A 24,574-nucleotide genomic window follows, 5' to 3' on the forward strand; every position below is an offset into this window, starting at 1 on the left:
ACCTCCTACGCCAATCTGATAGAGGAGCGTGCCCATTTTCAAGAGGAGCTGGTGGCAAGAGCTAGAGGAAACGATGGGACGATAGTTGTACGCGGGGACAGTAGAGCCTTACTTCGAGCGAGTCCTCTTCAAAGATGAGCACATATATTCTCGACGAAAGAAAACTGACGTGCCTTCCCCTCCGTTAAAAATTTCATTCATTCTATTCTGGGTAAGTTAGGGAGAACTATTGAGATACAAGTAGTCCGATCTTCTTCCATGTGTGACTCTTCTAACTAAGGTAATTCAAAATGCAATGCCGTGGAGTCTTGTCGTCGACGGCTCGGACTTTGTAGACAAGGGAGGAAATTTGGCATATTCAACATCGCCAAGGCAAGAGGTAGCTACAACCGGCTCGGCTTCGTACGGGACATGGGAGCTTCCATGTCCTTGGTGAGCGAGGAGGAGATCCTGGCGCCCAACCGCTCGTTGACCTAGGTTGATCCAGCTGCGATATTATAATCAAACCACCGAGCCGAATTTCTCGGCGTTCTGAATTGTTACCATCGAAGCAACTCACACCAGCCCCTTTGAGCCTGAAATTTCTGTTATTAAATATGTTTGTGTAGGGATATCTTCTATCTGTGACCGTCAGCAGAATATCGATGTACATAGTCCTGCTATAATTTCGCCTTGGCAGAAACCATCATCACTTCGGCAGTTGCATATATCTCGCCAGTACCGCCTTCGACCTGAGCGTGGGCCCAAGTTTTTCTACCCTCGACCTTGGTGACCCAAGAACGGGTCATGATAGTCATCGGAGGTCGTAAAGCTTTTTTGTAGGTTACATTCAGAACAACCGTGTATGATGGGATCGTGTTGGGCAGCTCAGTTCGCACGAGAGCCCCTACCGCACTGTCTAGTATTGTGGCGGTGGCTCCTCCGTGAAAGATATTGGGGTGCTGGTTCAAACCGGTACCCACAGTGAAGAATCCACGCATTTCACCCGTCTGGCCTTTCTCCTCACACGGTGGTCGGTACAGCATAAGCATGTACGGTATCGTATTGTCCGTGTGCCATGTCTCGCCAAAAAGAGTGTGCGCGTTGTCCGGTCGGGCAGATCGTTCTTGGTGGAGAGGCTGAAAAGCTTTATCGGACAGGTGCACTCGACACCACGGTATTGAGAGAAAATGATTGAATGCCAAGTCGGTGGTCATACTGGATGAAGGAAATATGAAATATGCTGCTGGTCCCCCGAATAGTACTATTGAAGAAGGACGAGCTTGAATGGATTCGAATTCAACATTGAGTCGGGAAATGATTCTATCCCCCCTCGAGGGGCTCTTTTTGAACTCGGATTACTTGCGAGATATACCACAAATTGCTTAGCTTTCAAACCTCGGTTCATCCCTGTCAATTTCAAGGAGTTTCTAGGATCAGCTACGAGCACGATCATCTCGGTACTACCACATTCTCCGCAGATCTGGGAACACGCCGTTTTGGGTACTAGTCCAAGTGTTCAACGGCCTCTCGGAGGCATCACAACTCCAGAAAACTCCGTCGGAGGTGGTCTTTGCAAAGACCGTTGTGAAACCAACTCTGTAAAGACTGAGTACGATGGCCTAGCTTCGGTCACTTCAATACATGGTTTTTTTAACCGTGTCAAGCCGGAGTTCCTGCTCAAGTGATTTGGCCTTTGAATTCAACCTCTTTAGCAGACAGAATACAGAATCAGCCATGGATTTGGTTTGGGTAAGGAAGCAGCGAGGTATATGGAGGCGTGAACTAAAAGTGGTATAGTAGCGAGCAAGAATCCAACGGTATAAAAAGGTTTTAGCAGTTTACCCTATTTGGAGGCTATGGGCATAATACGTTCCTCCCGTACCTAGCCGGGCATCTATCACGTGCCCGGGTAAAGTGGCCTCGCTCCCTTTCCTAAACGAAAATAATAAGGGACAAAGTACAGTTCGGAGTATATATAATGGATCTAGATATACCAGGAACATATACTATTTTACCTTTATTGCGACTACCAACGGAGTCTCCACACCTTGTATATATATGTGAACTGATCAGATGCGTCGGATAGAGACTTATTCAATGAGGACATTACAGCCATTCCGACGTAAAGGCTGTGTAGTAGTCATAAGTGGGTGAGTAGAAGAAACGGGACAATACTCTATATGTGTGGCCGACAGTGCCAGCCAATGTCCAAGGCTCTAGATTGGAACAGATATGATCACGTGACCGGTATCGGAAAAGCCAGCTGTGCAGATTACCACTTTGGGCGAAAATCGTGACTTGTTTAAGGGTTCTCAGCGGCACAAACAGAGTCCAGCCGATAGTAGATGCTCGGTATGCCACCAAACTCGAATTGGACACACAGTGACGCTCTTGCAAGACCTTCTTTGTGTTGGTGAAAAATCCAAGAAGCAGGTACGGTGATGATCATAATTTGATGTAAAGTGCACTTGAAACGGACAACGCCTGCATTCCGCATTGAGGCGGTATACTAGTACTACTACTAGGAGCCAACCCTTCACCACTGAAGTAGTACCTTCAAGGGTCATCATGCGAGTTCAGATCGACTGGCGCTCAGGCATATCGCCAATTTGGCAAATCTCATTTGTAGATGCTAGTAGCCTCAGACGATGAGGGAGCCCAAATTCGAGCAAGTACTACCCTAAAGCGCCGTTCTCCAGAACTAGCAACCAGCATCCTGCTGGGGGTATCATGATAAGGTAGAGTCTCTATACTCTCCCTCTCTATTTGAATTTGACTTTCCATCCTTCGAATACTAGTGTTTAAAAAAGCTCCTCTGACCCGTTCAATCGGCTCCAAGATGTGGGTGTGCTTTCTCGTCGTCATCAAAAACCTCAATGGTCTGGCGGTAGAGCTTCTGCGGCACCCAGAGCAAGAAATCGTAGGACTTTGCACCAATCACACAGAGCACTGTTGCGCAGAATTGCCAGGTAATAACCAAAAACACCCCGATCCCCCAGGGCACAAGGAATTTGATGAATTCTGTAGTCTGATACAAGTCGTTCTGCGACTGAATGTAGTACTTGACTTCGTCGTTGTCGACGTCGGCCTCTTTGCGAAATTTGACACTGGCAGAGCCTGGCGCGTCTCTCTCATTGTCAAGTTCGGTCATGGTGATGGCCTCTTTAGGTTCAGGCGGTACTGGACTAGGATCGGTGGTCAACTGGAGGACAGTGACGAGTTTGACGGGAGCATTGTAGAAAGGGACCACCCAGAGCTTAAAGTTCTGATGAATAGAGACATATAGACGCAGGTGTCTTTCGTCGTATGCTGGTCCTCATTAGTACAGCTCTAAAAAGATGTTGCTATGTTGTAGGCGTCACGTACCAACTCCGTCAACGGCAACATCAATGTGGGGACTGAGGATTTTGTACCAGCGGTAAATCATTATTATGAGCCATATTGACCCAGGAAAACTCCCCGTTCGACAAAAAGGATGTGTGAATGATGCGGTCGGTGTGAAGTAGATCTCAATTGCTGCCCTTTGAATAGCCGGTGGAGCTGTACAGAGTGTCTCGATGATACGAGGGATATCTGCCACTATATTCACGAACGTTTAGTTAGCTTTTCGAGGCATTGTTTAATGGTTGTTCCGACTGCCATACCCGGATCGTCCATGATAGCGGGCGTTGAACTGTAGTGGAATGGAAGAGCTCTCGCTATTGTTGACAAGGACTTATTTTAGGTCGGGTTGGGAAAATGATTTGATAAACTTGAAGTCACTACATAGGGTTTGACGTGTTAATATCACGAAATAATGCATTACTAGTACGAGAAGTACTTAATTATCCAGGAAGGAACGTGGATGGTTCGGCAGGAAATTCTGGAAACTCCTGACGTCATTCTATCATAAAGAACCACCTTTACTCCCAGAAGGCCTCCATTTGGTGTCCCACCAGGGTTCCCCTGCTCATCCGAGTTTTCAGACTGCAAGGTTACACTAGGATTATTAGGACTAAGTACTAGGTATTTATCAACAGATGGGAATACTCAAGCATGGCAACGTCAACGTCAAGTGTCTCAAGAACTAGGAGTTGTAGCAAGGATAAACCGTCCACCTTGAAGTCTTTTACTACGACGCGCGCATTGGTTTATGTTGTAGAACCCAAAGATAAAGTCTAGCACTAGTACTGATAGTGGCCATCTTTGCCAAATCCCAACCCATTCCTCAGTTTGTCTTCTTGCTGCACAATACTGGCAGGCAAGTTCTTCCCAATCCCGAAGAACACGAAAAGCGCCCACTTCCATCGAAAGGGGTTGATCAGCGTGATGAAGCAGAACCAGTAGAGCAGCTCAGAGTAAGTGAAGAAGTCGAATGCTTTGGTTGGAGCTAGCGACTTGATCGTACTGGTAAAGTCCACCCATCGCTTCATCCACCAAGTCCGGGGAGTTGTCAGAGGGTCGACTAGAAACATCAGCAGCATTCGTGTGTAGATTCCAATATGATAATTGCCGACAGTTCTGGGAGGACGAGTTAGCTTCTTTGCCACCATGACAGATCAGACCTCACTTACCCGATGGCCGAAACATAGGTCGAATTAATCGCACAAATTGAAGGAGCCGTCGGAGGAAAGCATTGTATGAACCATCGTGGAGGTTGGTAGCCATCGGCAAAGACATCGTCAGGCAAAAAGTCAAGACTTGGACGCTTGTAGCCGGTCGCCATGATGATCATATCTCCCTCAACCAGTTTATGTCGCCCGGGTCCTCCTTTGGGAACACCCTTTGCCCTTTGGTTGAAAAAGATACCATTTTCGCGGACCTCCTCAATATCCCCTCGTAGCCAAGCTGCTTTGCCGGCACGAATCTGCTTGAAGATCTCCGAATTTACCATGGGGGTCTCGGTGAAAAGACCTTGATCTGCTGGTGCTATATCTCTGAGGTCGCGGTAGAAAAAGATGCGCAGCAGATTCTCGGGAATCCACGAGAACAGTGTCTCCTGACCGAATATGTTGAAGGCAAGGAGTGCATCCACCAGGGCATTCCTCGGAATGATCCACTTGTCAGATCTTGCCAGCACTTTGATTTCCGCAGCTCCTGTGTTGACAGCCCACTCCAACGCTTCGACAGCACTCGCGCCGCCTCCAACGATGAGGATACTCTTTCCTTGTGCCTCTTTGCCGTCGAGGGCCGAGGAGTGAATAATGTCTCCTTTGAAGGTCTCTTGGCCAGGCAGGTGAGCCATTTTTGGAGCACCGCATGTTCCAACTGCCGGTATGATTCCATCGAAACGTCCATTCGCAGGATTGTTGACGATCCAGCGGCCTCCCTTGTCTTTGTAAATTTTCTCGACCTTTGTATTGAAGATCGTCCTTTGGTTGAGTTCATATCTGTACCACAACTGCCGGACTTGATCGACGATTTGGTGTTGCTGAGGATATCCTCCCGTCCATTGAACGGAAGGATGAAATCGATACATGACACTGTGGATTTGGAGACCAGAAGTCGTGTTTACGTGCGTCCATATCCCGCCCACATGCTTTTCGTCTTCGGCTTCAAATATAGTTACTTCAAATCCATGGCCAACACAGTGAGCCGCTGCGGAGACGCCGGTAAGACCGGCACCAATAACCGCAATTTTAGGACGGCGGAGGTGTGCATTCGGAGGTGGTGGGTGTGGTGAGAATATCTTATCGAGAACCCATTGAAGTATGGCGTAGAGCCAGAATAGAGGACTGAAGGCCATGGTTAGTGAGAGCCGCTCCGGACAATGTCTTGTTACGGATCGGGGACGAGGACGGTAAGTAGAAGAGAGGATGGATTTCTCGAGATATAATGAAACCGTTCCCCATGGAAGTGAGTAAATATTACAGCTGCGGACGTCATTATGCAGGTACCGTTGGTGCCGCTCACAGTTTTGTTGTATTCTTTCCTCAGTTCCGGACTAGACCCACTGTAATATGTCATTGGTGGCTCCTGCGGAAGGCCGAAGCATGTGAAAATCATCCTGCTCAAGGAACAACGACTGAGTGTATCGTGGCTTGGCAATCTACAAGGCTGAGCTAGATCTGCCGCTGCTGAGCATCTGCAGTCCTGGGTGAACGCCAGCGACGGCATTTTGGTGAAAAGAGATGTGGGTTGGGATGCCAAACGATTGACAGAGAGAGACCTTGTCAACTCGTGCTTTCCTGTTGGCTTGCGAAGTGGTCATGTACTGTAGCATCAGAAAGTCTTGCTATGACGGAAACGTGCTCTATTTTGCGGGACTTGTGTGAGAGTTCTTCCAGGAAGTCAATCTATTCACCTTCAGATTACCACCTGGAGAGCGTTGCCGTCGAAAAGAGGAAGAGGCAATGGGCGGTCGAACAACCCATAGTTGCGGTTGGAGGGCATTAATGGGCCGTTGAAAGTAGTTGGCGTGGGAGAAGAAGCTAAGACAGTGGTCTGTTCGGGTACTGCGACCGTAGTGGTGGCGAAACATGCTGTGGTGTACGAAGCAACACCGCCCACCAAGAGCAGACCAAGAATGGGACGCATCATTTTCGTGGAAGTGAGATCTCAAGTGTCTGATACAGGGGGGAAATAGTTGAAGCCGGTGTGAAGGAACGTTAGGAAGGCGTTGCATATCGTTTGTACAAACGCGTCACCTGTTGGCCGAATGCCTCGATCCACAGTATGATGCACAGACTTCGGTGTCTGAGGGAGACGCTGTCCTGTGCGGATGTTCTGGTCTCTGTACAGGGTGGTTGGCCAGGACTGTCGATGGAAGAGTCGAATCGCTTGTCGTTGGTCCTCGTGGACGACGACACCTACATATGTACCTGTCTGAGAAGCCCGTCTCTTTCTTGGGTTGAGGGCCGCTCTGAGTTGGTAAATATGGCGGCGTCAGCTGTTGAAGGATTCAGGCCGGGATTATCTATACTTGAATATTGGGTCGGGGTGCGTGGAGAGTGGCGGTGCTGTCGAAAACATCATCATGGATGTAAAGCAGGTTTCTTGTTTGTGGGCAGAACAACCGCTATTCGAGAGAGGACACGGGCCCGATCCAGGTGGTAGGTACCTGACAGCTTGGCTGAAGCACAGCCCAGCTTGCGCGTTTCAGGCTCTTGGGTTCACTTTATTTAGTGGGGAAACCCCAATCGGCCATGCCCCATAAGAAAGGAAGGCTGGCCCTCTCAACTCAAGTTCACACGCCAATTTCACGACCACGACGAGCCTCAACCGCTCCTGACTGTTTTCAAGCCTTTCCAGCTATTCCTAACTGCAGCAACTGCTCAAACAACTGAAAGGTACATATCTCGCATCGCCTAACCTTTCGAAATTAACATTGATTTAGTCTCCAACCTTAACCCCGTCACACCGCAATGCCTCCGTCTACTTCCTCCACCTCCAGCATCAAGAAAGGCGTCAAGGGACCTACGAAACCGTGCATCCCCTGCGACTGTGGCGACTTTGAGTGCTCTTGTTGCATTATTCCATGTACCATTCAATAAAAACAAGCCGGAAAGAGCACCGAGGAACGGTAGAGAGCGTGTGGACTTTGGGTAGAAAGCATTGGCAAGCTGGAAAGGAGTGAAGGAGTGAGGGAAATCAGGGTTGCTTGATGGAGAGACTGAGACCGCACGCAAGAAGACAAGGAATCGCTGCTAAATTACACCTTCATTGAGTTACCTGCCCCGACGGTAACAAATGGAACGAGGACTACAACTTACGAACGAGACGACACAAAGAGCATTTGGATTAGCAATACGTATTTCTTCACAAACACCATACTAAGGTGGCTCTGCTGTTTCGACATTCTCCCTTGTCCTCCCTGGTACCGATTCTGTCAAGAGATATGCTTGGGCTTCGTCATCAGAATGGTCACTCAACGAAAACTCGTCGGCCAACTGTTGTTCCAAATCTCTGGGCCTAGCTTTGGCTGCCTTCGCCGCTCTCGCCGCAGCATAGTCTGCCCTGTTCGGGTAGGGCTCGTCGCATTTGGGATGTCGGAGCGGACGAAAGTATCGTCGATATGTAACATAGGCTACTGCCATGCCCAAGAGACTGCCACAAGTAACATCATAGACATCGTGTCTGTAATCGGCCAATCGTGACATCGCAATCAGTGCGGCCCCAGACAACGGAGCTAGAAAGATCAAAATTCTGAACAGATCTGCATGCGGTCGAAAGACATGTAGTTTGCCTGCCAGGAACAAAGCCAAGTACCCGAGTCCAGCGAATGCCCAGCTACTGTGGCCACTTGGAAAACTGCGCCACCCGTCGTGGAGTGTATGAGGATTCGTCTCAGTGCACACTGCGACACCGACAAGCTCGTGCTCGGGTGTGCCCGCTTCTGGCTTACAGCGAGCAATCAGATCTGGACGTGGACGGCCGATGGCGTTCTTGACGATGTCCGTCAATAGCGCGGTGAGGAAGAGACTAATGAGGAGTCCAAGGATCGTGACGTGTGCATGATGGAGTCCTGGTCGCATAACGACCGCCCAGATGACGAGAAGGACGAGCGGCCCGACACCAGCAAGCAGGATGTTCTCTCCAGGAGAAACCCGTTCGACCAGCGCGTGTGGGTACTGTTTCGCTTGATTGTCAAGACGGAACATCTGATGGACTGGTTCGAAGAAGATTTGCGCCTAAATGTCTAAGCCGGCTGAGGATACTCAATCGAAAGGCTGGTACTCACCGAAGCATATCCTGTTAAAAGGAGAGCAAATCCAACATAATCTGATGCGTATGACCGTTGCCAGAAGCGCCCAATGGCTCCTGAAACTCCAGGCGCATCTAGCCTGCCCTGCCTCATGATTGTGTGGTAAACAGATTATCGGACAATTAGAGACAGGCCATGTCGATGCCAATATCTGAATGAAAGGAAGGAAAGAGGAGAAGGCACCAAGATGACGAGAGTTGAAACCTCCAACGCACTAATTAGCGCAGTATGCGATCCCCGCAAATTGGCTGTCCTCATTGGCCAGTTACGAACCACGAGTTGATCTTCTTCAGCGGCGCGGTCTCTTCACCTCTTCTTTCTTATACCACGCGGCCTTTGTATCATCATGGCAGAACAAGAACAACCTCAGCAATTGCCCGAGGCACCATTCCCCGCTCCTCCGCCATTCTGGAGACACTTTACAGTCGCTAACGAGGAGGAACTGAAGAAAATCGAATCATCTTCCTCTGACAACCAACAGAAGCCGAAGCTCCCCCTTCACCTGGCATACCTGCGGCCTCCACCTCCGCCGCCGCCTTCGGCAGAGTACTACTTGACTTTTGGCCAGAAGCAAGTCACCGATCCAACGAAACCCTCATCGTTGCCTACGGAGCAACTCCTGTTCAACCCAGACGATCCAAATCTCAACCACGCCGTACTCCTTAGCCGCCTCACGAAATCCCTGTTGCTGAACTTCCTCGAACTCACGAGTATCTTGTCTCTCGATCCAACCAAGCACGATGAAAAGATGCAAGATATTCGGCAGCTCCTATTGAACATCCACGTGGTGATTAACATCTACCGACCACATCAGGCACGAGAGAGCGTCAAGGAAATGCTGCAAGGGATACTGGAAGATGGGGAAAGAGAGATTGACGAGTGCGACAAGATGAAGCAGAAAATCGACGAGTTTCTAGCAGGTGTGGGTAAGATTGGAACATCCGGTGTGCCAGACGCAGCTGAGGAGGATTCTGTCGCGACGGAGGCCTCTCAAGAGCAGACGATGGAGAAGCAGCAGAGGCTGTGGAAAATGATACAAGAAATGACTTGACGAAATCGACCTTACGATACCAGACTGAGAATAGGCTGTGGAGTCTGTCCTCTACGTGTCCGACACGACCATTGCTATCTATCATTTTCCTTGCAACATTTGGGGACTTCCGCCGCCACAGTGCCACATCATGACAATCAAGCCATCAGGGAGCAAAAACGATAGTATGGCCTTTCCTGACCAAAACCCTCCTCCCGTTCAGTTTAAACATTGATTTCCGCGGCTCCACTACTCAGAATCTGGTCCTTATACGGCTGCAAGGCCGGTTCAACCGCCTCTTCGACGAATTCATCAACCTGTTCTGCTGACCTGCCGACGAACTTTGACGGGTTGAGCAGATCGTCCGGCGTCAACTCACTCCAAATAGGCTCAAAGAACTTCTCGTTCTTGATACGGTCGACAAGATCGTTCGCTTGGCCTTCTAATTTCACCACCGCGGCGGCTTGATGAGACAATACTCGGATGTATTCGTGAGTTTCTTGACGGCTAGCGCCCTTTTCGACCATGCGCATAATCATTGTCTCGGTGGCCATGAAGGGGAGCTCTTGCTGCAGCCGAGCGCTGATGACTTGTGGATACACCACAAGGCCAGAAGACACGTTTTCGAGCAGAATGCATAATGCGTCGGCGATCAGAAACATCTCAGGGATATCGATACGTCGGATTGCAGAGTCGTCCAACGATCTTTCGAACCATTGGTGAGCGTACGTTTGCCCGAACCCAGAGGCAAGCGATACCAGCTTCCGAGCAAGAGAACACATGCGTTCCGAGCGCATAGGGTTGCGCTTATAGGCCATAGCAGACGAGCCAATTTGATCCTTCTCAAAAGGTTCTTCGACTTCTTTCAACATGGCCAAATGCCGCAAGTCGGTGCCGATGTGCTCACATGTGGTGCCGAACGATGCCAACACATTGGCAATGTCAAAATCAATCTTGCGGTTATAGGTCTGCACCGACACAATGGAGCGCTTACTGAAACCGGCTTTCTTGGTGACCAATGAATCCAGCTGCTTCACTTTGCTGTGATCACCGTGGAATAACTCAAGGAAGGACGCCTGGGTCCCGGTCGTGCCTTTGACACCACGGAAGACGAGATCTCCACGGGCACGTTCAAGGTTCCTCAGGTCCATGAGTAGTGACTCGATCCATTGCGTAGTGCGACGACCGACAGTGATGGGTTGAGCAGGTTGGCCATGGGTAAATCCCAGACAAGGCAAAGCTTTGTGCTCCAGCGCAAAATCCGACAGCTTCTTGACACACTTTGCAACCTTCGGCAACAGGATTGACAGTCCATCCCTCAAGAATATCAAGTCGGCGTTATCTGTCACGTAGCAAGAAGTGGCTCCTAGATGTATCTTCCCGGCGGCCGCAGGTGCGCGCTGACCGAAAGCGTGAACGTGGGCCATAACGTCGTGTCGTCGCCGCTTTTCCTCAACAGCCGCGACCTGAAAATCATCATCCGTCATGACTTTAGCAGCCTCCATCTGCGAAATGGCCTCGTCCGGGATGTCGAGTCCCAGCTCTTTCTCTGCTTCGGCGAGCCAGATCCAGAGTTGGCGCCAGGTTGTAGCTCGAGTTCGAGGTGAGAACAAAGTGAGCATTTCTTTGCTGGCGTAGCGAGCCGCCAGGGGGCTCTGCCATGTGTCGTGGGCCATCTTGAGGACGTTGTATAGATTAGATATCCCAGGCGAAATGTGACGATGCCTGAGTATGGCTGTTTTAGCAATGAGGATAAAATCGCATATTGAAAAATGTCATGCTATCCTGGTTCGATGGTTCGGGTAAAATCGGTCACGCCAAGACCTGTGCTGAGAAAACGTGGTCTGACCGAGGATTTTTGGACAGTCACTGAAGTGCAAATACTTGTTGTTGTGTGCCTGTTCATATGTCCACCGTGAGATATATCGAGATTTTATATACTATGTACCGTGGATACAGAGATGATGCGGTATCTTAACCTCCAAACCCATTCTGTCTCATGTCCAACGCTACAAATCGTAGTATTCCGTGAACCGTCTTGATTGGCCATAACCAATATTCGTTGTCAGACACGATGCAATTTCTCAACCCAAAACTTTTTTTCACTACTACAGACTTTAATTCTCAGTCTTATTGCCAGACCCTCTGCGTCGAATCGGATAAGCGGAGCCCAATGTCCAAATCAGCAAAGGAGAAGAGGCCTTCCGCGTCTCAACATGTCCAGCATGACTCCAAAAGACGAAAACTGTCGCAGTCGGCCAAGGGTCAAGCGTACAACGGTCCAGCAATACGTGGCGACGCTCTGAAATGGAAAACAGTCCCGCTGCCAAAGAGACTAGAGGACGCCGAGGGGTTTTTTGGTCTGGAAGAGATCGAGGACGTCGACGTTGTCCGAGACGAGGCCAATCACCATGTCATGTTTCGTCCTAAATCGCGCGCAGCTGTGGATGAGGGCAGCAACAATAAAGAGCTCGACGAGGAATGGGAGGGTTTCGATGATGAGGGGGGAGAAACTAAGGGAGGAAGTGCAAAACCAGTCCAGTCATCGAATTCTTCGAAAGAAACCTTGCAGTTTCCCAAGAGCGCCAAAGACCTTGATAAGCAGAAACCGAAACCCAAGCCTAAACAGGAGGAGGATGTTGTTCCAAATGTCAAGTTTGATGTTCTACTGAACAGCCTTGAAGACCCCAAGACCGACGTGTCAGCATGGAAGGGCCTTGAATTATCTCCAACAAGCCTTTCGCAGCTCTCCCGACTTGGCTTCGCCCGCCCTACGCCCATACAAGCCGCGAGTATCCCGCCCATCATGCAAGGCCACGATGTGATTGGCAAGGCTGTAACTGGTTCCGGAAAGACACTGGCATTTGGCATTCCCATTTTCGAGCATTGGCTTTCGAGTGACAACACGGGGTCGAAGACCTCGGCGAAGAGCAAGGATTCTGTCCTGGCGCTCATTCTTGCACCGACCAGAGAGCTCGCGTTGCAGCTCAATAGGCACCTGAACGAGTTGTGCATAGGTCTAGAAGAGCATCCTAAGGTTGTCGCAGTGACCGGAGGACTCTCCATCTATAAGCAACATCGACAGCTGGAATACGCCGATATTGTGGTGGCTACGCCAGGACGATTGTGGGAAGTTATGAATGATGCTTCTTCCGACTACGACGTGGACGCATTAGTAGAGAGGTTGAAGAAGATACGATTCTTGGTGGTTGATGAGGCCGACCGACTGTTGAGCGAAGGCCACTTCAAAGAGGTTGAGAGCATTCTCGATGCGCTTGATCGGAAGATCGTGGACGACGAAGTGGACCAGGATGACGCGGCGGAAGAGTCGCCGAGTTCGACCAGGCAAACCCTGGTGTTCTCGGCCACATTTCATAAGGGACTACATCAAAAACTCACAGGCAAGCTCAAATCAGTGAGTCGAAAGAAGAACGACAACAACCTCCTCACCAACCAGCAGTCGATGGAGTATCTGCTGCAAAAGCTCTCCTTTCGCGAACAGAAGCCAACATTCGTGGATGTGAATCCCACTACGCAAATGGCTGCCACACTCGCCGAATCAATCGTGGAATGTCCTGCCATGAAGAAGGATCTGTTCCTCTATACTTTGCTGATACAACACGCCAACAAAAAAACATTGGTATTCACAAACAGCATCTCCGCCGTAAAGAGAGTGACAGCATTGCTTCAGACCTTGAAACAACCTGCAGTCGGCTTACATTCGACAATGCCTCAGAAGTCACGACTACGATCTTTGGAAAGATTCGCAGGACAAAGCAACATCCTAGTAGCCACAGATGTTGCTGCTCGAGGACTTGACATTAAGGGAATTGAACTGATCATTCATTACCATGTACCCCGTACTGCGGACATGTACGTCCATCGTTCTGGAAGGACTGCGCGTGCAGAGATGTCAGGGCAGTCGATCTTGCTCTGCTCACCCGACGAGGTGGCTGGGGTGAGAAGATTGATTGCGGAAGTGCACAAGAGTGACGAGGCTCCGGAAACAATTCAACTAGAGGGTCGACTCATGCAACGGCTGGAGCCACAGGTGCTGCTTGCTCAAAAGATCACCGAGGCAACCCAAGCCAAGGAGAAAACATCTAGCAAAGAAGATTGGCTACGATCTGCTGCAGAGGAGTTGGGAGTGGACTATGACAGTGAAGAGTTTGAAAGCCAGGGACAGAGAGGCAAGCGGGGAAGAGGTGGTGGAAGAATCAAAAAGGAAAAGGACAACGCTGCAATCAGCAAAGAACAGCTCGCTCAATGGCGGTCAGAGTTGGACGCATTGCTGAAGAAGAGAATCAACTTGGGGATCAGCGAGAGATATCTTGCCGGTGGACAAGTCGATGTTGAGGCATTGCTCAAGGGACGGACGGATGGAGTCTTTCTGGAAGGCCGATGAGAAACCCTTGAAGCTTTCATCAGACCTTTTGTAAAACCTTGTCACCTTGTGATCTGGTTGCTGGGAGGGTTGAACAAGCCACTGATTGGCGGATGGCGTCGAGGCACGTGCTCGTATTGGGTCAAAAAGGCTCTGCATACACGAGGGCTGAGGCTGAGGGCTGAAGCAAGTGACGAGGCCATCAGACAGCCAGACAGCCCGACAGCGGCGCCTGCTACTCTCGAGGGGCGGTCATGCACCTACCCAGACGCTTTGGTGGGCAATGATACTCTTTTGCGTTTTACGAGAAACAGCAGCCCCAGTTGCGGCTGGGAAGTGGAAGTCACCACCACCACCACCAATTGCTGCCACACCCTAATCACAGTCTTTTCTCCTCGAGGTGGAATGCGCATCTCTAGACAGTACTAGGCAACATCATCTTCAGACCTAGCACACATCTCTATTCCAAGGGTTTGTTGGCCATCATCCTTCTCGTAAGGTATTTCCTGCGCATCTTGCCGTGTGCCCAATTCCTCCATCGTGAGCAACATTTTGTGCAACCACTTCCAACTCCTGGAGAGCGCTTGGATCACACTTCCTCCCAGACACCAAGTTTTCATCTCCTTCCGAGTTCTTCGTCAGAGCTCTTTGCCAGAGACTCAGTCTTCGACACACAAAATATCTTGCACTTTGTTTACGCAGACCCGCGCCTCGTCACCGAATCATCTCACTCGATCAAAGTCAGCCAGCATGTCGTTCACAGGCGATCCTTCGAAGATTCCTCCTCCCAAATCCGGCTCCACTGAGGCGTACAATATTTTGGCATTGGACGGTGGTGGTGTGAAGGGGATATCGTCAATGATGATTCTCAGTAAAATTGTGAGTCTGGCTTGTCATGTTATCTAGTGCCCATTCAGAAACACAGGAAAAGTTCAGAAACAGAGCAAGGATGCTAACTCTATGGGGGTTAGATGGACCGCGTCCGCGACGTTGAGAATGAGGCCAAACGATCGAGGGGCGAACCCACTGACCCAGAGGAAAGAAAGCCCGTAGATTATTTCGACCTTGCTGCAGGGACAAGCACTGGTGGACTCATTGCCCTTATGTTGTTCCGTCTCGAGATGAACTGCACCAATGTGATTTCACAATACCAAGATTTGGCCGAGCAGGTCTTCAGCCCAATGCTTGGATCGATCCGTCTCAACAGCCTTGGGACTATTGGGAAGTGGATTGGTGATATCTGGCTGAAGCTCAAAGCTCTCGCTGGTCGATCACAGTTCTCTCACAAGCCGCTTGAACAGGCCATCGACACAGTGGTGTGGAAATTCCCTCTTGACGATGATGACCAAGTCAGAAAGGGAGACGCCGCGCTCGTCAAACCGAGTAAAGGCCAGATGTAAGTTGTTCAGTCCAGCTCATCGCAATGACTGCAACGGAGACTAAGTCGAGCTAGGTTCATGTGTGCGACCTTGGCCGACAGAGGAGAGAGCATCCTACTGCGCAACTATGACCCTCCATTTGCACCGCTTCCGGTGTCCAACGGGGCTAGCGACCTCAAATTCAACGCCATCACTATCAAAGAAGCAGCCCGCGCAACTTCTGCCGCACCCACTTATCTCAAGGAGGCTAGCATCCAGGGACTGAATTTCTGGGATGGTGGACTCCTGAACAACAACCCTATCGTGCAGGCGTGGGACAATCGGTATGACCTTGTCTTGCGCAATGCTCCGCCTCCCCAAATCAAGTGTATCCTGAGCTTAGGGACCACACATCCCGAGTATGACGAGAAGAAGCGCCCGGGATCCGGTCTTATGAGGTTCTTCAACACCATCACCAAGACAGTGGCCTTTGTGACCAACACCGAAGCCAAGCACCGTGACTTTGATCGGAACATGCGACAGCGCAACGAGCGAGTTCCGGACAGGAAGACATCGTACTACCGGTTTAATGCGTCAACGGGAAAGGACGATATCGATCTAGGGGATTATCTGAAAATGCCGCAGTTGATGGAATACACCGAAACGTATCTGAAGAGACCCGAGATTGATCTGTGGGTCAGTGAATGTGCCGCCTTGCTTGCGAAGACGAACCAACCCTGAGGGAGTATGGGATCATTCTGGAGTAGAGGCGATGCTGTGGGCGGAGTGGATCTGAGGAAGAAGTGGACTACAGGATAGTTTCTTCCAAAGGAGGGATTATGGTCAGGTTTATGCTGCATTGAAGGGGGTAATACTGGTAGTAAGTAGTGTAGAAGCAGTGGAATGCTTCTAGCGTGGCGTCTGAGAATCTCTCAACTCGTGCTTATACAAGTGGACGACATGTTGAATCTGCACGCCAAGTACATACCAAGTAAGTATTTGGGCGCATGATGACGTGCTTCGACATAACGTTACTTGTCCATGAAACGACCACCTGATGGTTTGGCATTATGTACATGGACTTGCACTTGGCTACTTGTACACGGCACCGAGCACTTTTCGCACCACCATCACACCACCGAAATAAATGACCCTTGGTTGATACTTGATATTATACCCGTACGCTGTGCCTGTCCTTGTCCTTGTCTTCATCCTGCAAAGCAAGTTTATCAAAAAACCCCGCGAACTGTTGTAGCGACAACAACGACAATAAAAGCACAAACGCTGATTCGTCGTATCGCCATCATTGGTACGAAAGTACGAAGTATACATACTAGGTTGTTGGATATCCACTTCAATAACAAACCATCACCACGCCACACCAGCGATCGCGATAGTAATTGATCAGGTCGGGAGGAAGCGAGTCGGAATACAGAGAGAGAGAGAGAGAGAGAGCCACGCACACATACAAGAACAGACGAAGAGGGAGGGATAGAGATCTTTCATCGACTCTGCCACAGTATTCACCAACCCCGTCAACAAGGACGACACACACACATACATCACATACATAAAAAACGATGACATCTTCTACCACCACCGCTGCTCCTCCTCCCACAGGGGAGCTCCCTCCCACCACCGCGGCGCTCCCCGCAACGATGCGCGCCTGGCAATTCACGTCGACGCACCACGGGCTGGAGAAGAATCTGCATCTCAACGACGCGGCGCCCTTGCCACCGCACGACGCCAAAACCCTCGGCAAGGACAAGGTGCTCGTCCAGGTCCTCGCCGCGGCGGTCAACCCGGTCGATTACAAGCTGGCCGAGATGCCCGTGGTGGGACGGATGTTGATCAAGACGCCGAGTTCGCCCGGGCTGGATTTCGCGGGGAGGGTCGTCGCCGTGGGTCCGCCGTCCTCGTTGCCACCGCCACCGCAACCGTCGTCGTCTTTTCCGTCGTCGGGTTTTGCCGACGATCTCAAGATCGGCCAATTGGTCTTTGGCCGTCTCGACCAGCCGACCCAGTTCGGCACGCTGGCCGAGTATACCCTCGCGCCGCGCAACGGGCTCGCCCTCGTGCCGGAGGGTGTCGCCGTCCGCGACGCCGCGTGCATCGGCACCGCGGGCCTCACGGCCTACAAGGCCATTGTGCCCAATGTCCAGCACCTCGCGAGTGGCAGCAGCTCCGGCGGGAAGAAACCCAGCGTCTTCGTCAACGGCGGCAGCGGCGGCACGGGCGTCTGGTCCATCCAGATCGCAAAGGCCCTCGGGTGTCACGTCGTCGCGACGTGTTCGGGCAGGAATGTCGAGTTGTGCAAGAGTCTCGGTGCGGACGAGGTGGTCGACTACACAAAGGGGGATGTCGTGGGGGTTTTGCGCAAGATGGCTACATCTCCTGAAACCACAACCAACACTAATACTACTACGACGACGACTACTACTACGACAACTGGAGGCGGTCCCTCGAAGACTGAAAAATTCGACCTCATCGTCGACAACGTCGGCACCTCCGACGCCCTCTACTGGCAAGCCCACCACTTCACGACCCCAAAGGCCAAATACGTCCAGGTCGGCGCCGGTATGTCCCTCCACGCGACGCTCCAGACGGCCATGAAGATGCTGTGGCCGGGCTTCCTGGGCGGCGGCCGTCGTAAGTTCCACATGATGATGGTGGCCAACGACGCGGCGGCGCCGGCGCAGTTTGCCGAGCTGGGCGGGTGGTTGGCTCAAGGGAAGATGAGGGCCGTGGTGGACGAGGTGGTGCGGTTCGAGGACGCGCCCAGGGCGTTTGAGAAGCTCAAGACGGGGCGGGCGAGGGGGAAGATTGTCGTGGATGTTGCTCAGTCGGTCACCAAGTGAGTGATTTACGGAGTGGTGCTGGTGCCGTTGGAGTTGTAGCGTTGATTTTGATGGTCAGGATGGGGAGGACAAGACGGAGGAGAAAAAGAGGAGGATGAGGAGAAGAAGAGAGGGAGGGGGAGGTGACGAAGACGAAGAAACAGAACGAGGACAAGAAGAGGACAAGGAGGATGATGATGGCGAAGAAGCAGGACAGGAAGAGGACGATGAGGGCGAGGAGGGTGGCAAGACACGTTGGAGTGTCTGTTCTGTTGCCTTGCCTTGTCTTGCTGGATTGTTCTCCTCTTCTCCTCGGGCGGTATCCAAACCTGCCGACGGGCTTATGCGGTGCGTGTAATCGAGGTTGGTTTGCTTTGCTTTGCATTTCAAAAAGGCATGTGTAATCCGGGCAAGTCACAAGGGACAAGTCGTCAGAAGCTAGCTCACCGGGGTCTCCTGTTTTCGGAGCATGGCGGTGAGAGAGACGAACCGAAAAATTCAATATTCGCGATATCCAGCCGTACATAATATGACAGACAGTATCAAGTCACACCAAAGCACATGTGCAGGAACACACACCCTCACAGAATCACAAACCACGGCGCATTTCCGCGGCCGGGCGTATCTGATTCTTTTGGTTGACTCCAGTCCCGCCCTCTTCAAGGCGCAGGACAAACATCGAGTGCGACATGTGCTCGTGTTTCCTACCCACAGAGTTTTCTTCTGTGCCCGTTTCGTCGTGGCAACCACACCAACCCAAGGATGTAACGTCGGAAATCGCCTCGAGAGAGGTAGAGTCGAAGAGTAAGGGCGCGGGTGTCTGAGATGGCTTGTTGCATCGTCGTATTCAGCTCCTGGGAGGTAGAACAGGCCTGATCCGACTTTTGCCCTGATGCCTACCACAGGGTTATGTTGCAGTGACAACTGACATCTCTCGTGAGAGGCGTCGTAGCTTGGTCGGTCGAGGATAATGAGGCTTCAGCCTTGCATAGATGTTGGAGTTCTCTGGTACACTATGCTGAGGCAGAGAAAGAAATCCTTCACAGGGATTGGGGTTCCTCACCGGTTATGGCACAGATCGGTCATCGTCCTAATGCCAGCAAGCGCGTGAATTCCAAACCCCGGGCTCGCGCACCCTGCAATCAGATTGCCTTGTTTCTGGCTTGGACGTGGCCTGACGACACTGTGCAGGCTCGTGAGGACAACCTCATCGAGTTGCACAACAATCAGCCGATTACCAAACTTGGGCGTGAGAATCTGCGCGTCAGAGTTGTTTCACTTGAGCCGCCACAAGTCTAGACATGGCGGACGCACCATTTCCCAAGCAGGAGGACGATCCCACGCACTGCATAGAGGAACTAGAGCATAGCAAAGCTCCTCTTTCGGGTCAGTCGGTCAGAGTCTGCTTATTCATGCCCCGGAAACGCAACTTTCTAGCCTCGGAAGCGACGTTCCGTATTCCTTCTTGAAGACAACGCCCTTCAGAAGTTCCGATCAACGTCCTAGGCGTAGCTATGCTGACGTTGAGCCTCGAATTGACGAAGTGTGCAACATCAACTCGCTGATTCTCCAGCAAGGATGGAATGAGGCCGCTTTTTTGACGCGCAAGGAATCCGACCGGTCCAGCCGCGTGGGATGTAGAGTTGAGTCTTCGATCACGAGACTGTGTTGTGCGTGTACGAGGTATCTTGGATGTTAAGGCCAGGACAAGGTATGGCCATGATGATGGAGGAATCTTGGAACCCCAGTGAGGATGCAACTTGCGAAAGACCAGCATTGCCACCAATAAACGACTCTAGGCGTCAGACTCGAGGACATGGGGATTGTGCGAAAAGAAACTCTGGGGATTTGAGCGGCAGTCATTCCGAATGAAGTGCAAGGTACCCCTTTCTGGGGGCACGGAATGGATGGAAGGACTTGAATACGAGCATCATCCTCGCAACGAAAAGCGCCTGGTGATGTTCCAGCACCTTTACGGGTAACAGCGGGACGTCACCATAGTGTCGCAGAGAATGAGGCTCTGAGATCAAAGTTCGACTAGCATGCCCGTGGTAGAAACAAACAAACGGGACCTGACCGGAGTGGATAGAACGAGGGGTGACGCACAGGAGGGCGCTGCAGGCGTTCATGCAGGTCGGCAGGTCAATTGTGCGTGCTAGGTCGACACCATACCTACAGAGGTAGGTTCTAGAAGAACCAGGAGTCCCGGAGAGAAAGAGGAAAGTATAGTCAAGGCATACTCGAAGAAATCGGGCGCTCGGTGACGGATGGTGGAGCCGGACAGGAAGAAGCGAAAGTGAGGACGAAGCTCTTCCTCAGCTGTCACAAGGACACTTGCGGTTGACGCGGCTTTTGTCCAGGCGAGTTGGACCTGGTCGTGACAGGCACCTTTTGAGGGAAATGTTTTGATCCCGGTCTACCAGAAAGACCAGGATGAGAGCCAAGACAACATACATAGAGGTATGCATATGTTGACATGGATGGTTGGCGACTGACGGTGGCGGAGTATGTTCCTCGTACTGCTCGACATATGCCACAGACGTTACCTGTCCGTTTTGGTGGCCACGCTATGGAATCCCAGGGTGGGTTCGAGCAAAGAGGGCCTCCGTATGCAGCATATCATGTTCTTGCACAAACTTTTGTGGGCCGATCCTGAGTATGATGAAGGGGTTGATGCAGGCGTTACTCGACTTTGGGATGCCAGTGTTGTGAGTGGTACCGTGGAAACAATTTTGAACATTCCCCCATTGAGGCTCTGTTGTTGTCGACCAATGATACATGATTATTACGTTGATCTCCATTATAGCCTCTCCTAGAAGATCTGTGTCTTGGTCTTCCTTTTACCAGCCATCCTTGGGTTGAGCCCAGGTAACAAGAGGTTGTACTAGGAGACTGGTTGTTTAGAATACGCTGCATCGAGATAGGAGGATAACAATGGAGAAACGGGCCGAAGTGGGCGATACTGTTCACCTCGAGAGTGGCAGAGTGAACGCCACAGGTGATTTAGCCGATGCAATAAGCGGCCTTGCAATCTTCATCAATGGGCACTGCCAGTGAAAAGCACATGTTGAGTGCATGCACGGCTGAGCACGAGTCTCCGAGACACCGGATAAGGCCGGGGGACTTTTGGAGGACTTTTTCTTGCTAAACGAAATAGGCTAGGGATGACGCTGGAGTACGAATGAGGAATAATGTGGGAAGTGAGAGAGGCAGAGAGGCACGAGAGAAAAGACAGTTTGGAAAAGAGGGGGAAACGCGGAACAAGGTAATGGGCGATGCCGTTGTGCCGTTAGATCAAAGGGCTGAAGCCAAGCACCAATGGGGAACGCAGGTTGTGAATGAACGAGGGGTTGATTGATGGCAGTGCTGACTCCTCATTCTGGCATAACCAGCATTAACGGGGGAATTTTGTCGCCGGCCACATTCTGGCAAGGCGCAATTGATCACCGACCACCTGACCCCAAGGACAGCGTCAGTGTCATTGTCAGTAGATGATCAGGATCATCATGATGAAACTTCAATGACTGGGGGGATGATAATGATAATTTCCCGGAACACGAGGGGTACGGGAAGGGCCTAGGCATGGAGGAGGCCCTTGAATTATGACTGGGCCTGAGTAATTCTACCAAAGACACCCAATGAACACAAGGTGGCCGCGGGTGCCGCTGGGCGATGATGACTGCAACGTACATGAGATGCTGCAGGTGTGAGGAGCCGCCGCTTGTGTGCAGCCGTGGGAGCTTGGGACCAGTGTCGACCGGTGTGACAAGCGGCAAGTATAATAACCACCAATGACGGGATCTCTGGGAGACTCTCCGCCCTTGAGGCGAAGCAGGCAACCGGCCGCCAAACCTCGAGTCCACTAGGCGATTTCGGGGGCACCCAGGTCGAGTAGGTATAGTTGTAGGTGAGGAGCACCGCCTCGCCCCCAGGGCACCTCTCTGGTTAGGTGACCCTCTATCAAACATGTTTGTTTCACTGTCCCTCCATCTTTTCTAGGTACTACAACTACACCCCCCTAGGGTTTGGCCCCAAAACTATGGTTCATGCCTGTTTCCCTTCCTTCACCCTTCTTCGGCCTTCGGGTCAACTAGGGCAACTAGGGGCAAGGGCCGGCGCCCTTCCTGGCCTTGTGCCTCTTTGTGGCCTATCATGAGTCACGCCGGGGCATGCAGCTCCCTCCATCTGATGCCTGTCAGTGCCTGTCTTGGCCGTGGTGGCAGCCTGGCGATTTGGTCTCTTGTTGCTCCACTTGGTGCCTTTTTTGGTTTAACGCATCGCCAGGCTTCCAACCAAAGTCCCTGCGAAAGTCCATGGGCTCGATTTGTCCGCATATGCTCGACATCGCACCGATGTGTCCTCACCTCAATTGGCTCATCCCACCTCGAGGCTATATCTCTCCCATACTTCCCACCATTTGCTCCCATTGAAACTTCTCTTCTTCCATCAACACATTCCACCACATTGACTACTTCCACAGACATATCCATACCGTCTTCCAAAGGCGCGTTACCCTCGACCTTGTCGCAGTCGACCAGGCTGCCGATACCTCACCACACCATTCAACCACCTGCCGTCACGCTGTCGTCTCCACGCTCAGTCACCTACTATTATTACCCCAAGCGGTCCTATGGTGCAGATATACTAACTCCCGCCTACGAGTACGTTACTGTCACTCGCGCTCCGCAACGAGTCAACACTCAGGTTCAGACACCTCCATCGACACCTCCATTGAGTTTCTCTGCGACCCCGTCGCCTATCCTCAAGTCACCTTCGACTCCAATCGACAAGATGGCGAGAGGTGCCAGCACTCGCAACGTCGAGTTTGCGACCGAAGTGGTCTCGTGTCGCGAGCCGCGCGACGACGAGCTCTCCGTCATGGAGCACTTCGCCAAGCACTCGGCACGTTGTGAGTACTGCCGTGATCCATACACGGCCTACAGAGAGGACCGACCTCTGTGCAGCAAGGGTCGGTCATATGCAAAGGATGTCGCCACCTATCTCTACGCCAAAGGTGGCAAGCCATTTTCCCTCATCGACAAGTCCAATGGCCAACGGGTTCAGGTCCGCGTGCCAGCCGGCTGTGAGGTCATCAATCTTCTCATCAAGGCCTTTGACAAGGGCATGAAGCTTGACTCGCCGAGACTTGTGGTTGTCGATAACACAAGGAGACAAGAAAGTGTTGAGAAGTCCGCCAAGGTCGTCTCACCTTCGTCACCTTCGTCACCCTCAAGACGGAGAGAGTACCTCACTGACGATCGACCACGGGAGAGACGGTACATTCGCGACGACTACGACTTGGTTGAAATCATCCCTCACTCGAGCCGAAGGGAGAGACGGGAGAGAATCGTTTACCATGACGACCGTGGCGAGGATCGAACTCGTTATGAGTACCGAGAGAGGCCCAAGTCGGTGGCCTACACTGGGGGGAAGGGCAGTCTGTATGTCCGAGACGAAGAGGAGAGGCGGCGGCGAGAACGGTACGACCGCCAGCCAGTTGTCATTGTCGCTGAGCCTGGCCAGCAGCAGCGGTTCACCAGCAGGCGGTGAAGGACTGGGGCGTTTTTCGGAAAGTCTTGAATTTTACTTGGGAATATGAAACTATGGATCTAATGGAATGTATCAACAAATGACACCAACATCAACAATCATGGCATCGACCACAGCAAGGGATGGCCCCAAAACCTCAAGAAAGGGGTGGGAAAGGGAAATCCCAGTGGGCACGCTATGAATGAGCGACAAGTGCCACCACACAACTGGATGGTCCAGCGATGAACCGATACGAAAGGGGAGCACGACTTGCAGCAGTCCAGCCGGGCTCACTCATGGGGTTCGCCAGCGTGGCCCCGTCAGCAACTATGCATGCATGGGTTGACAGGTGGTTGACTATTGTCTTTTGGTCCATCTTGGGCCAAGACGCCCGTTGGTCTGACTTTGGACTTTTGGACTTTTTGTGATTGTCTCGTTACATCATTCTGTGGCAAGAAAAAACAACAACAACGACACAAAAAAAACAGAGTTGCGCAATTGGGTTTGGGTTGAGAAATTACTCATTTCTATTGTGGCCGTCACTCTCACTCGAGAGGAGTCGAGGTGACTGGGGAAACTCTGCGGCTCCCGACATTGAGGGGGACCTGAATTGTGGATAGATGGAATGATGGGACACAACAGACGACATGAATTGAGAGGAGGAGCAGCATTGTGGCATTTTTCTGAGAAGCAAATGCGACAATTGCTGGTGGAGGCAAAGCCAAGGCTGCCTTTTGGGGGGGGGGGGGATACTGACAAGGACCTACCTAC

At 51.5% G+C, this 24,574-nt stretch overlaps 10 protein-coding genes across 10 annotated transcripts; 5 read left to right on the top strand and 5 right to left on the bottom strand.

Moving 5' to 3' along the window:
• Window positions 1-659: 659 nt before the first annotated feature.
• On the bottom strand, window positions 660-1,196 carry AYO21_11937 (hypothetical protein; the record flags this gene model as incomplete). Its single annotated transcript, XM_022661809.1, has 1 exon — window positions 660-1,196. The coding sequence occupies one exon, from the start codon at window positions 1,194-1,196 to the stop codon at window positions 660-662; it is 537 nt and encodes a 178-aa protein (XP_022505872.1).
• A 1,610-nt stretch (window positions 1,197-2,806) lies between these two features.
• On the bottom strand, window positions 2,807-3,409 carry AYO21_11938 (hypothetical protein; the record flags this gene model as incomplete). The annotated part of the gene is made up of 2 exons (XM_022661810.1): window positions 2,807-3,291; window positions 3,349-3,409. The coding sequence occupies 2 exons, from the start codon at window positions 3,407-3,409 to the stop codon at window positions 2,807-2,809; spliced, it is 546 nt and encodes a 181-aa protein (XP_022505873.1).
• Window positions 3,410-4,145: 736 nt separating this feature from the next.
• On the bottom strand, window positions 4,146-5,707 carry AYO21_11939 (hypothetical protein; the record flags this gene model as incomplete). The annotated part of the gene is made up of 2 exons (XM_022661811.1): window positions 4,146-4,482; window positions 4,536-5,707. The coding sequence occupies 2 exons, from the start codon at window positions 5,705-5,707 to the stop codon at window positions 4,146-4,148; spliced, it is 1,509 nt and encodes a 502-aa protein (XP_022505874.1).
• Window positions 5,708-7,733: 2,026 nt separating this feature from the next.
• Window positions 7,734-8,758, bottom strand: AYO21_11940 (hypothetical protein; the record flags this gene model as incomplete). The annotated part of the gene is made up of 2 exons (XM_022661812.1): window positions 7,734-8,591; window positions 8,642-8,758. 2 exons carry the CDS (start codon window positions 8,756-8,758, stop codon window positions 7,734-7,736), a joined length of 975 nt encoding a protein of 324 aa, XP_022505875.1.
• Window positions 8,759-9,011: 253 nt separating this feature from the next.
• On the top strand, window positions 9,012-9,716 carry AYO21_11941 (hypothetical protein; the record flags this gene model as incomplete). Its single annotated transcript, XM_022661813.1, has 1 exon — window positions 9,012-9,716. The coding sequence occupies one exon, from the start codon at window positions 9,012-9,014 to the stop codon at window positions 9,714-9,716; it is 705 nt and encodes a 234-aa protein (XP_022505876.1).
• A 203-nt stretch (window positions 9,717-9,919) lies between these two features.
• On the bottom strand, window positions 9,920-11,371 carry AYO21_11942 (adenylosuccinate lyase; the record flags this gene model as incomplete). Its single annotated transcript, XM_022661814.1, has 1 exon — window positions 9,920-11,371. One exon carries the CDS (start codon window positions 11,369-11,371, stop codon window positions 9,920-9,922), a length of 1,452 nt encoding a protein of 483 aa, XP_022505877.1.
• Window positions 11,372-11,868: 497 nt separating this feature from the next.
• AYO21_11943 (hypothetical protein) lies at window positions 11,869-14,100 on the top strand (the record flags this gene model as incomplete). Its single annotated transcript, XM_022661815.1, has 1 exon — window positions 11,869-14,100. The coding sequence occupies one exon, from the start codon at window positions 11,869-11,871 to the stop codon at window positions 14,098-14,100; it is 2,232 nt and encodes a 743-aa protein (XP_022505878.1).
• A 729-nt stretch (window positions 14,101-14,829) lies between these two features.
• Window positions 14,830-16,178, top strand: AYO21_11944 (hypothetical protein; the record flags this gene model as incomplete). The annotated part of the gene is made up of 3 exons (XM_022661816.1): window positions 14,830-14,958; window positions 15,051-15,475; window positions 15,533-16,178. The coding sequence occupies 3 exons, from the start codon at window positions 14,830-14,832 to the stop codon at window positions 16,176-16,178; spliced, it is 1,200 nt and encodes a 399-aa protein (XP_022505879.1).
• Window positions 16,179-17,017: 839 nt separating this feature from the next.
• On the top strand, window positions 17,018-18,295 carry AYO21_11945 (hypothetical protein; the record flags this gene model as incomplete). Its single annotated transcript, XM_022661817.1, has 1 exon — window positions 17,018-18,295. The coding sequence occupies one exon, from the start codon at window positions 17,018-17,020 to the stop codon at window positions 18,293-18,295; it is 1,278 nt and encodes a 425-aa protein (XP_022505880.1).
• Window positions 18,296-19,342: 1,047 nt separating this feature from the next.
• AYO21_11946 (hypothetical protein) lies at window positions 19,343-23,824 on the top strand (the record flags this gene model as incomplete). The annotated part of the gene is made up of 2 exons (XM_022661818.1): window positions 19,343-19,523; window positions 22,755-23,824. The coding sequence occupies 2 exons, from the start codon at window positions 19,343-19,345 to the stop codon at window positions 23,822-23,824; spliced, it is 1,251 nt and encodes a 416-aa protein (XP_022505881.1).
• Window positions 23,825-24,574: the final 750 nt, after the last annotated feature.

The sequence above is a fragment of the Fonsecaea monophora genome, assembly GCF_001642475.1.
Source record: "Fonsecaea monophora strain CBS 269.37 chromosome Unknown Scaff199, whole genome shotgun sequence".
Taxonomy (NCBI): domain Eukaryota; kingdom Fungi; phylum Ascomycota; class Eurotiomycetes; order Chaetothyriales; family Herpotrichiellaceae; genus Fonsecaea; species Fonsecaea monophora.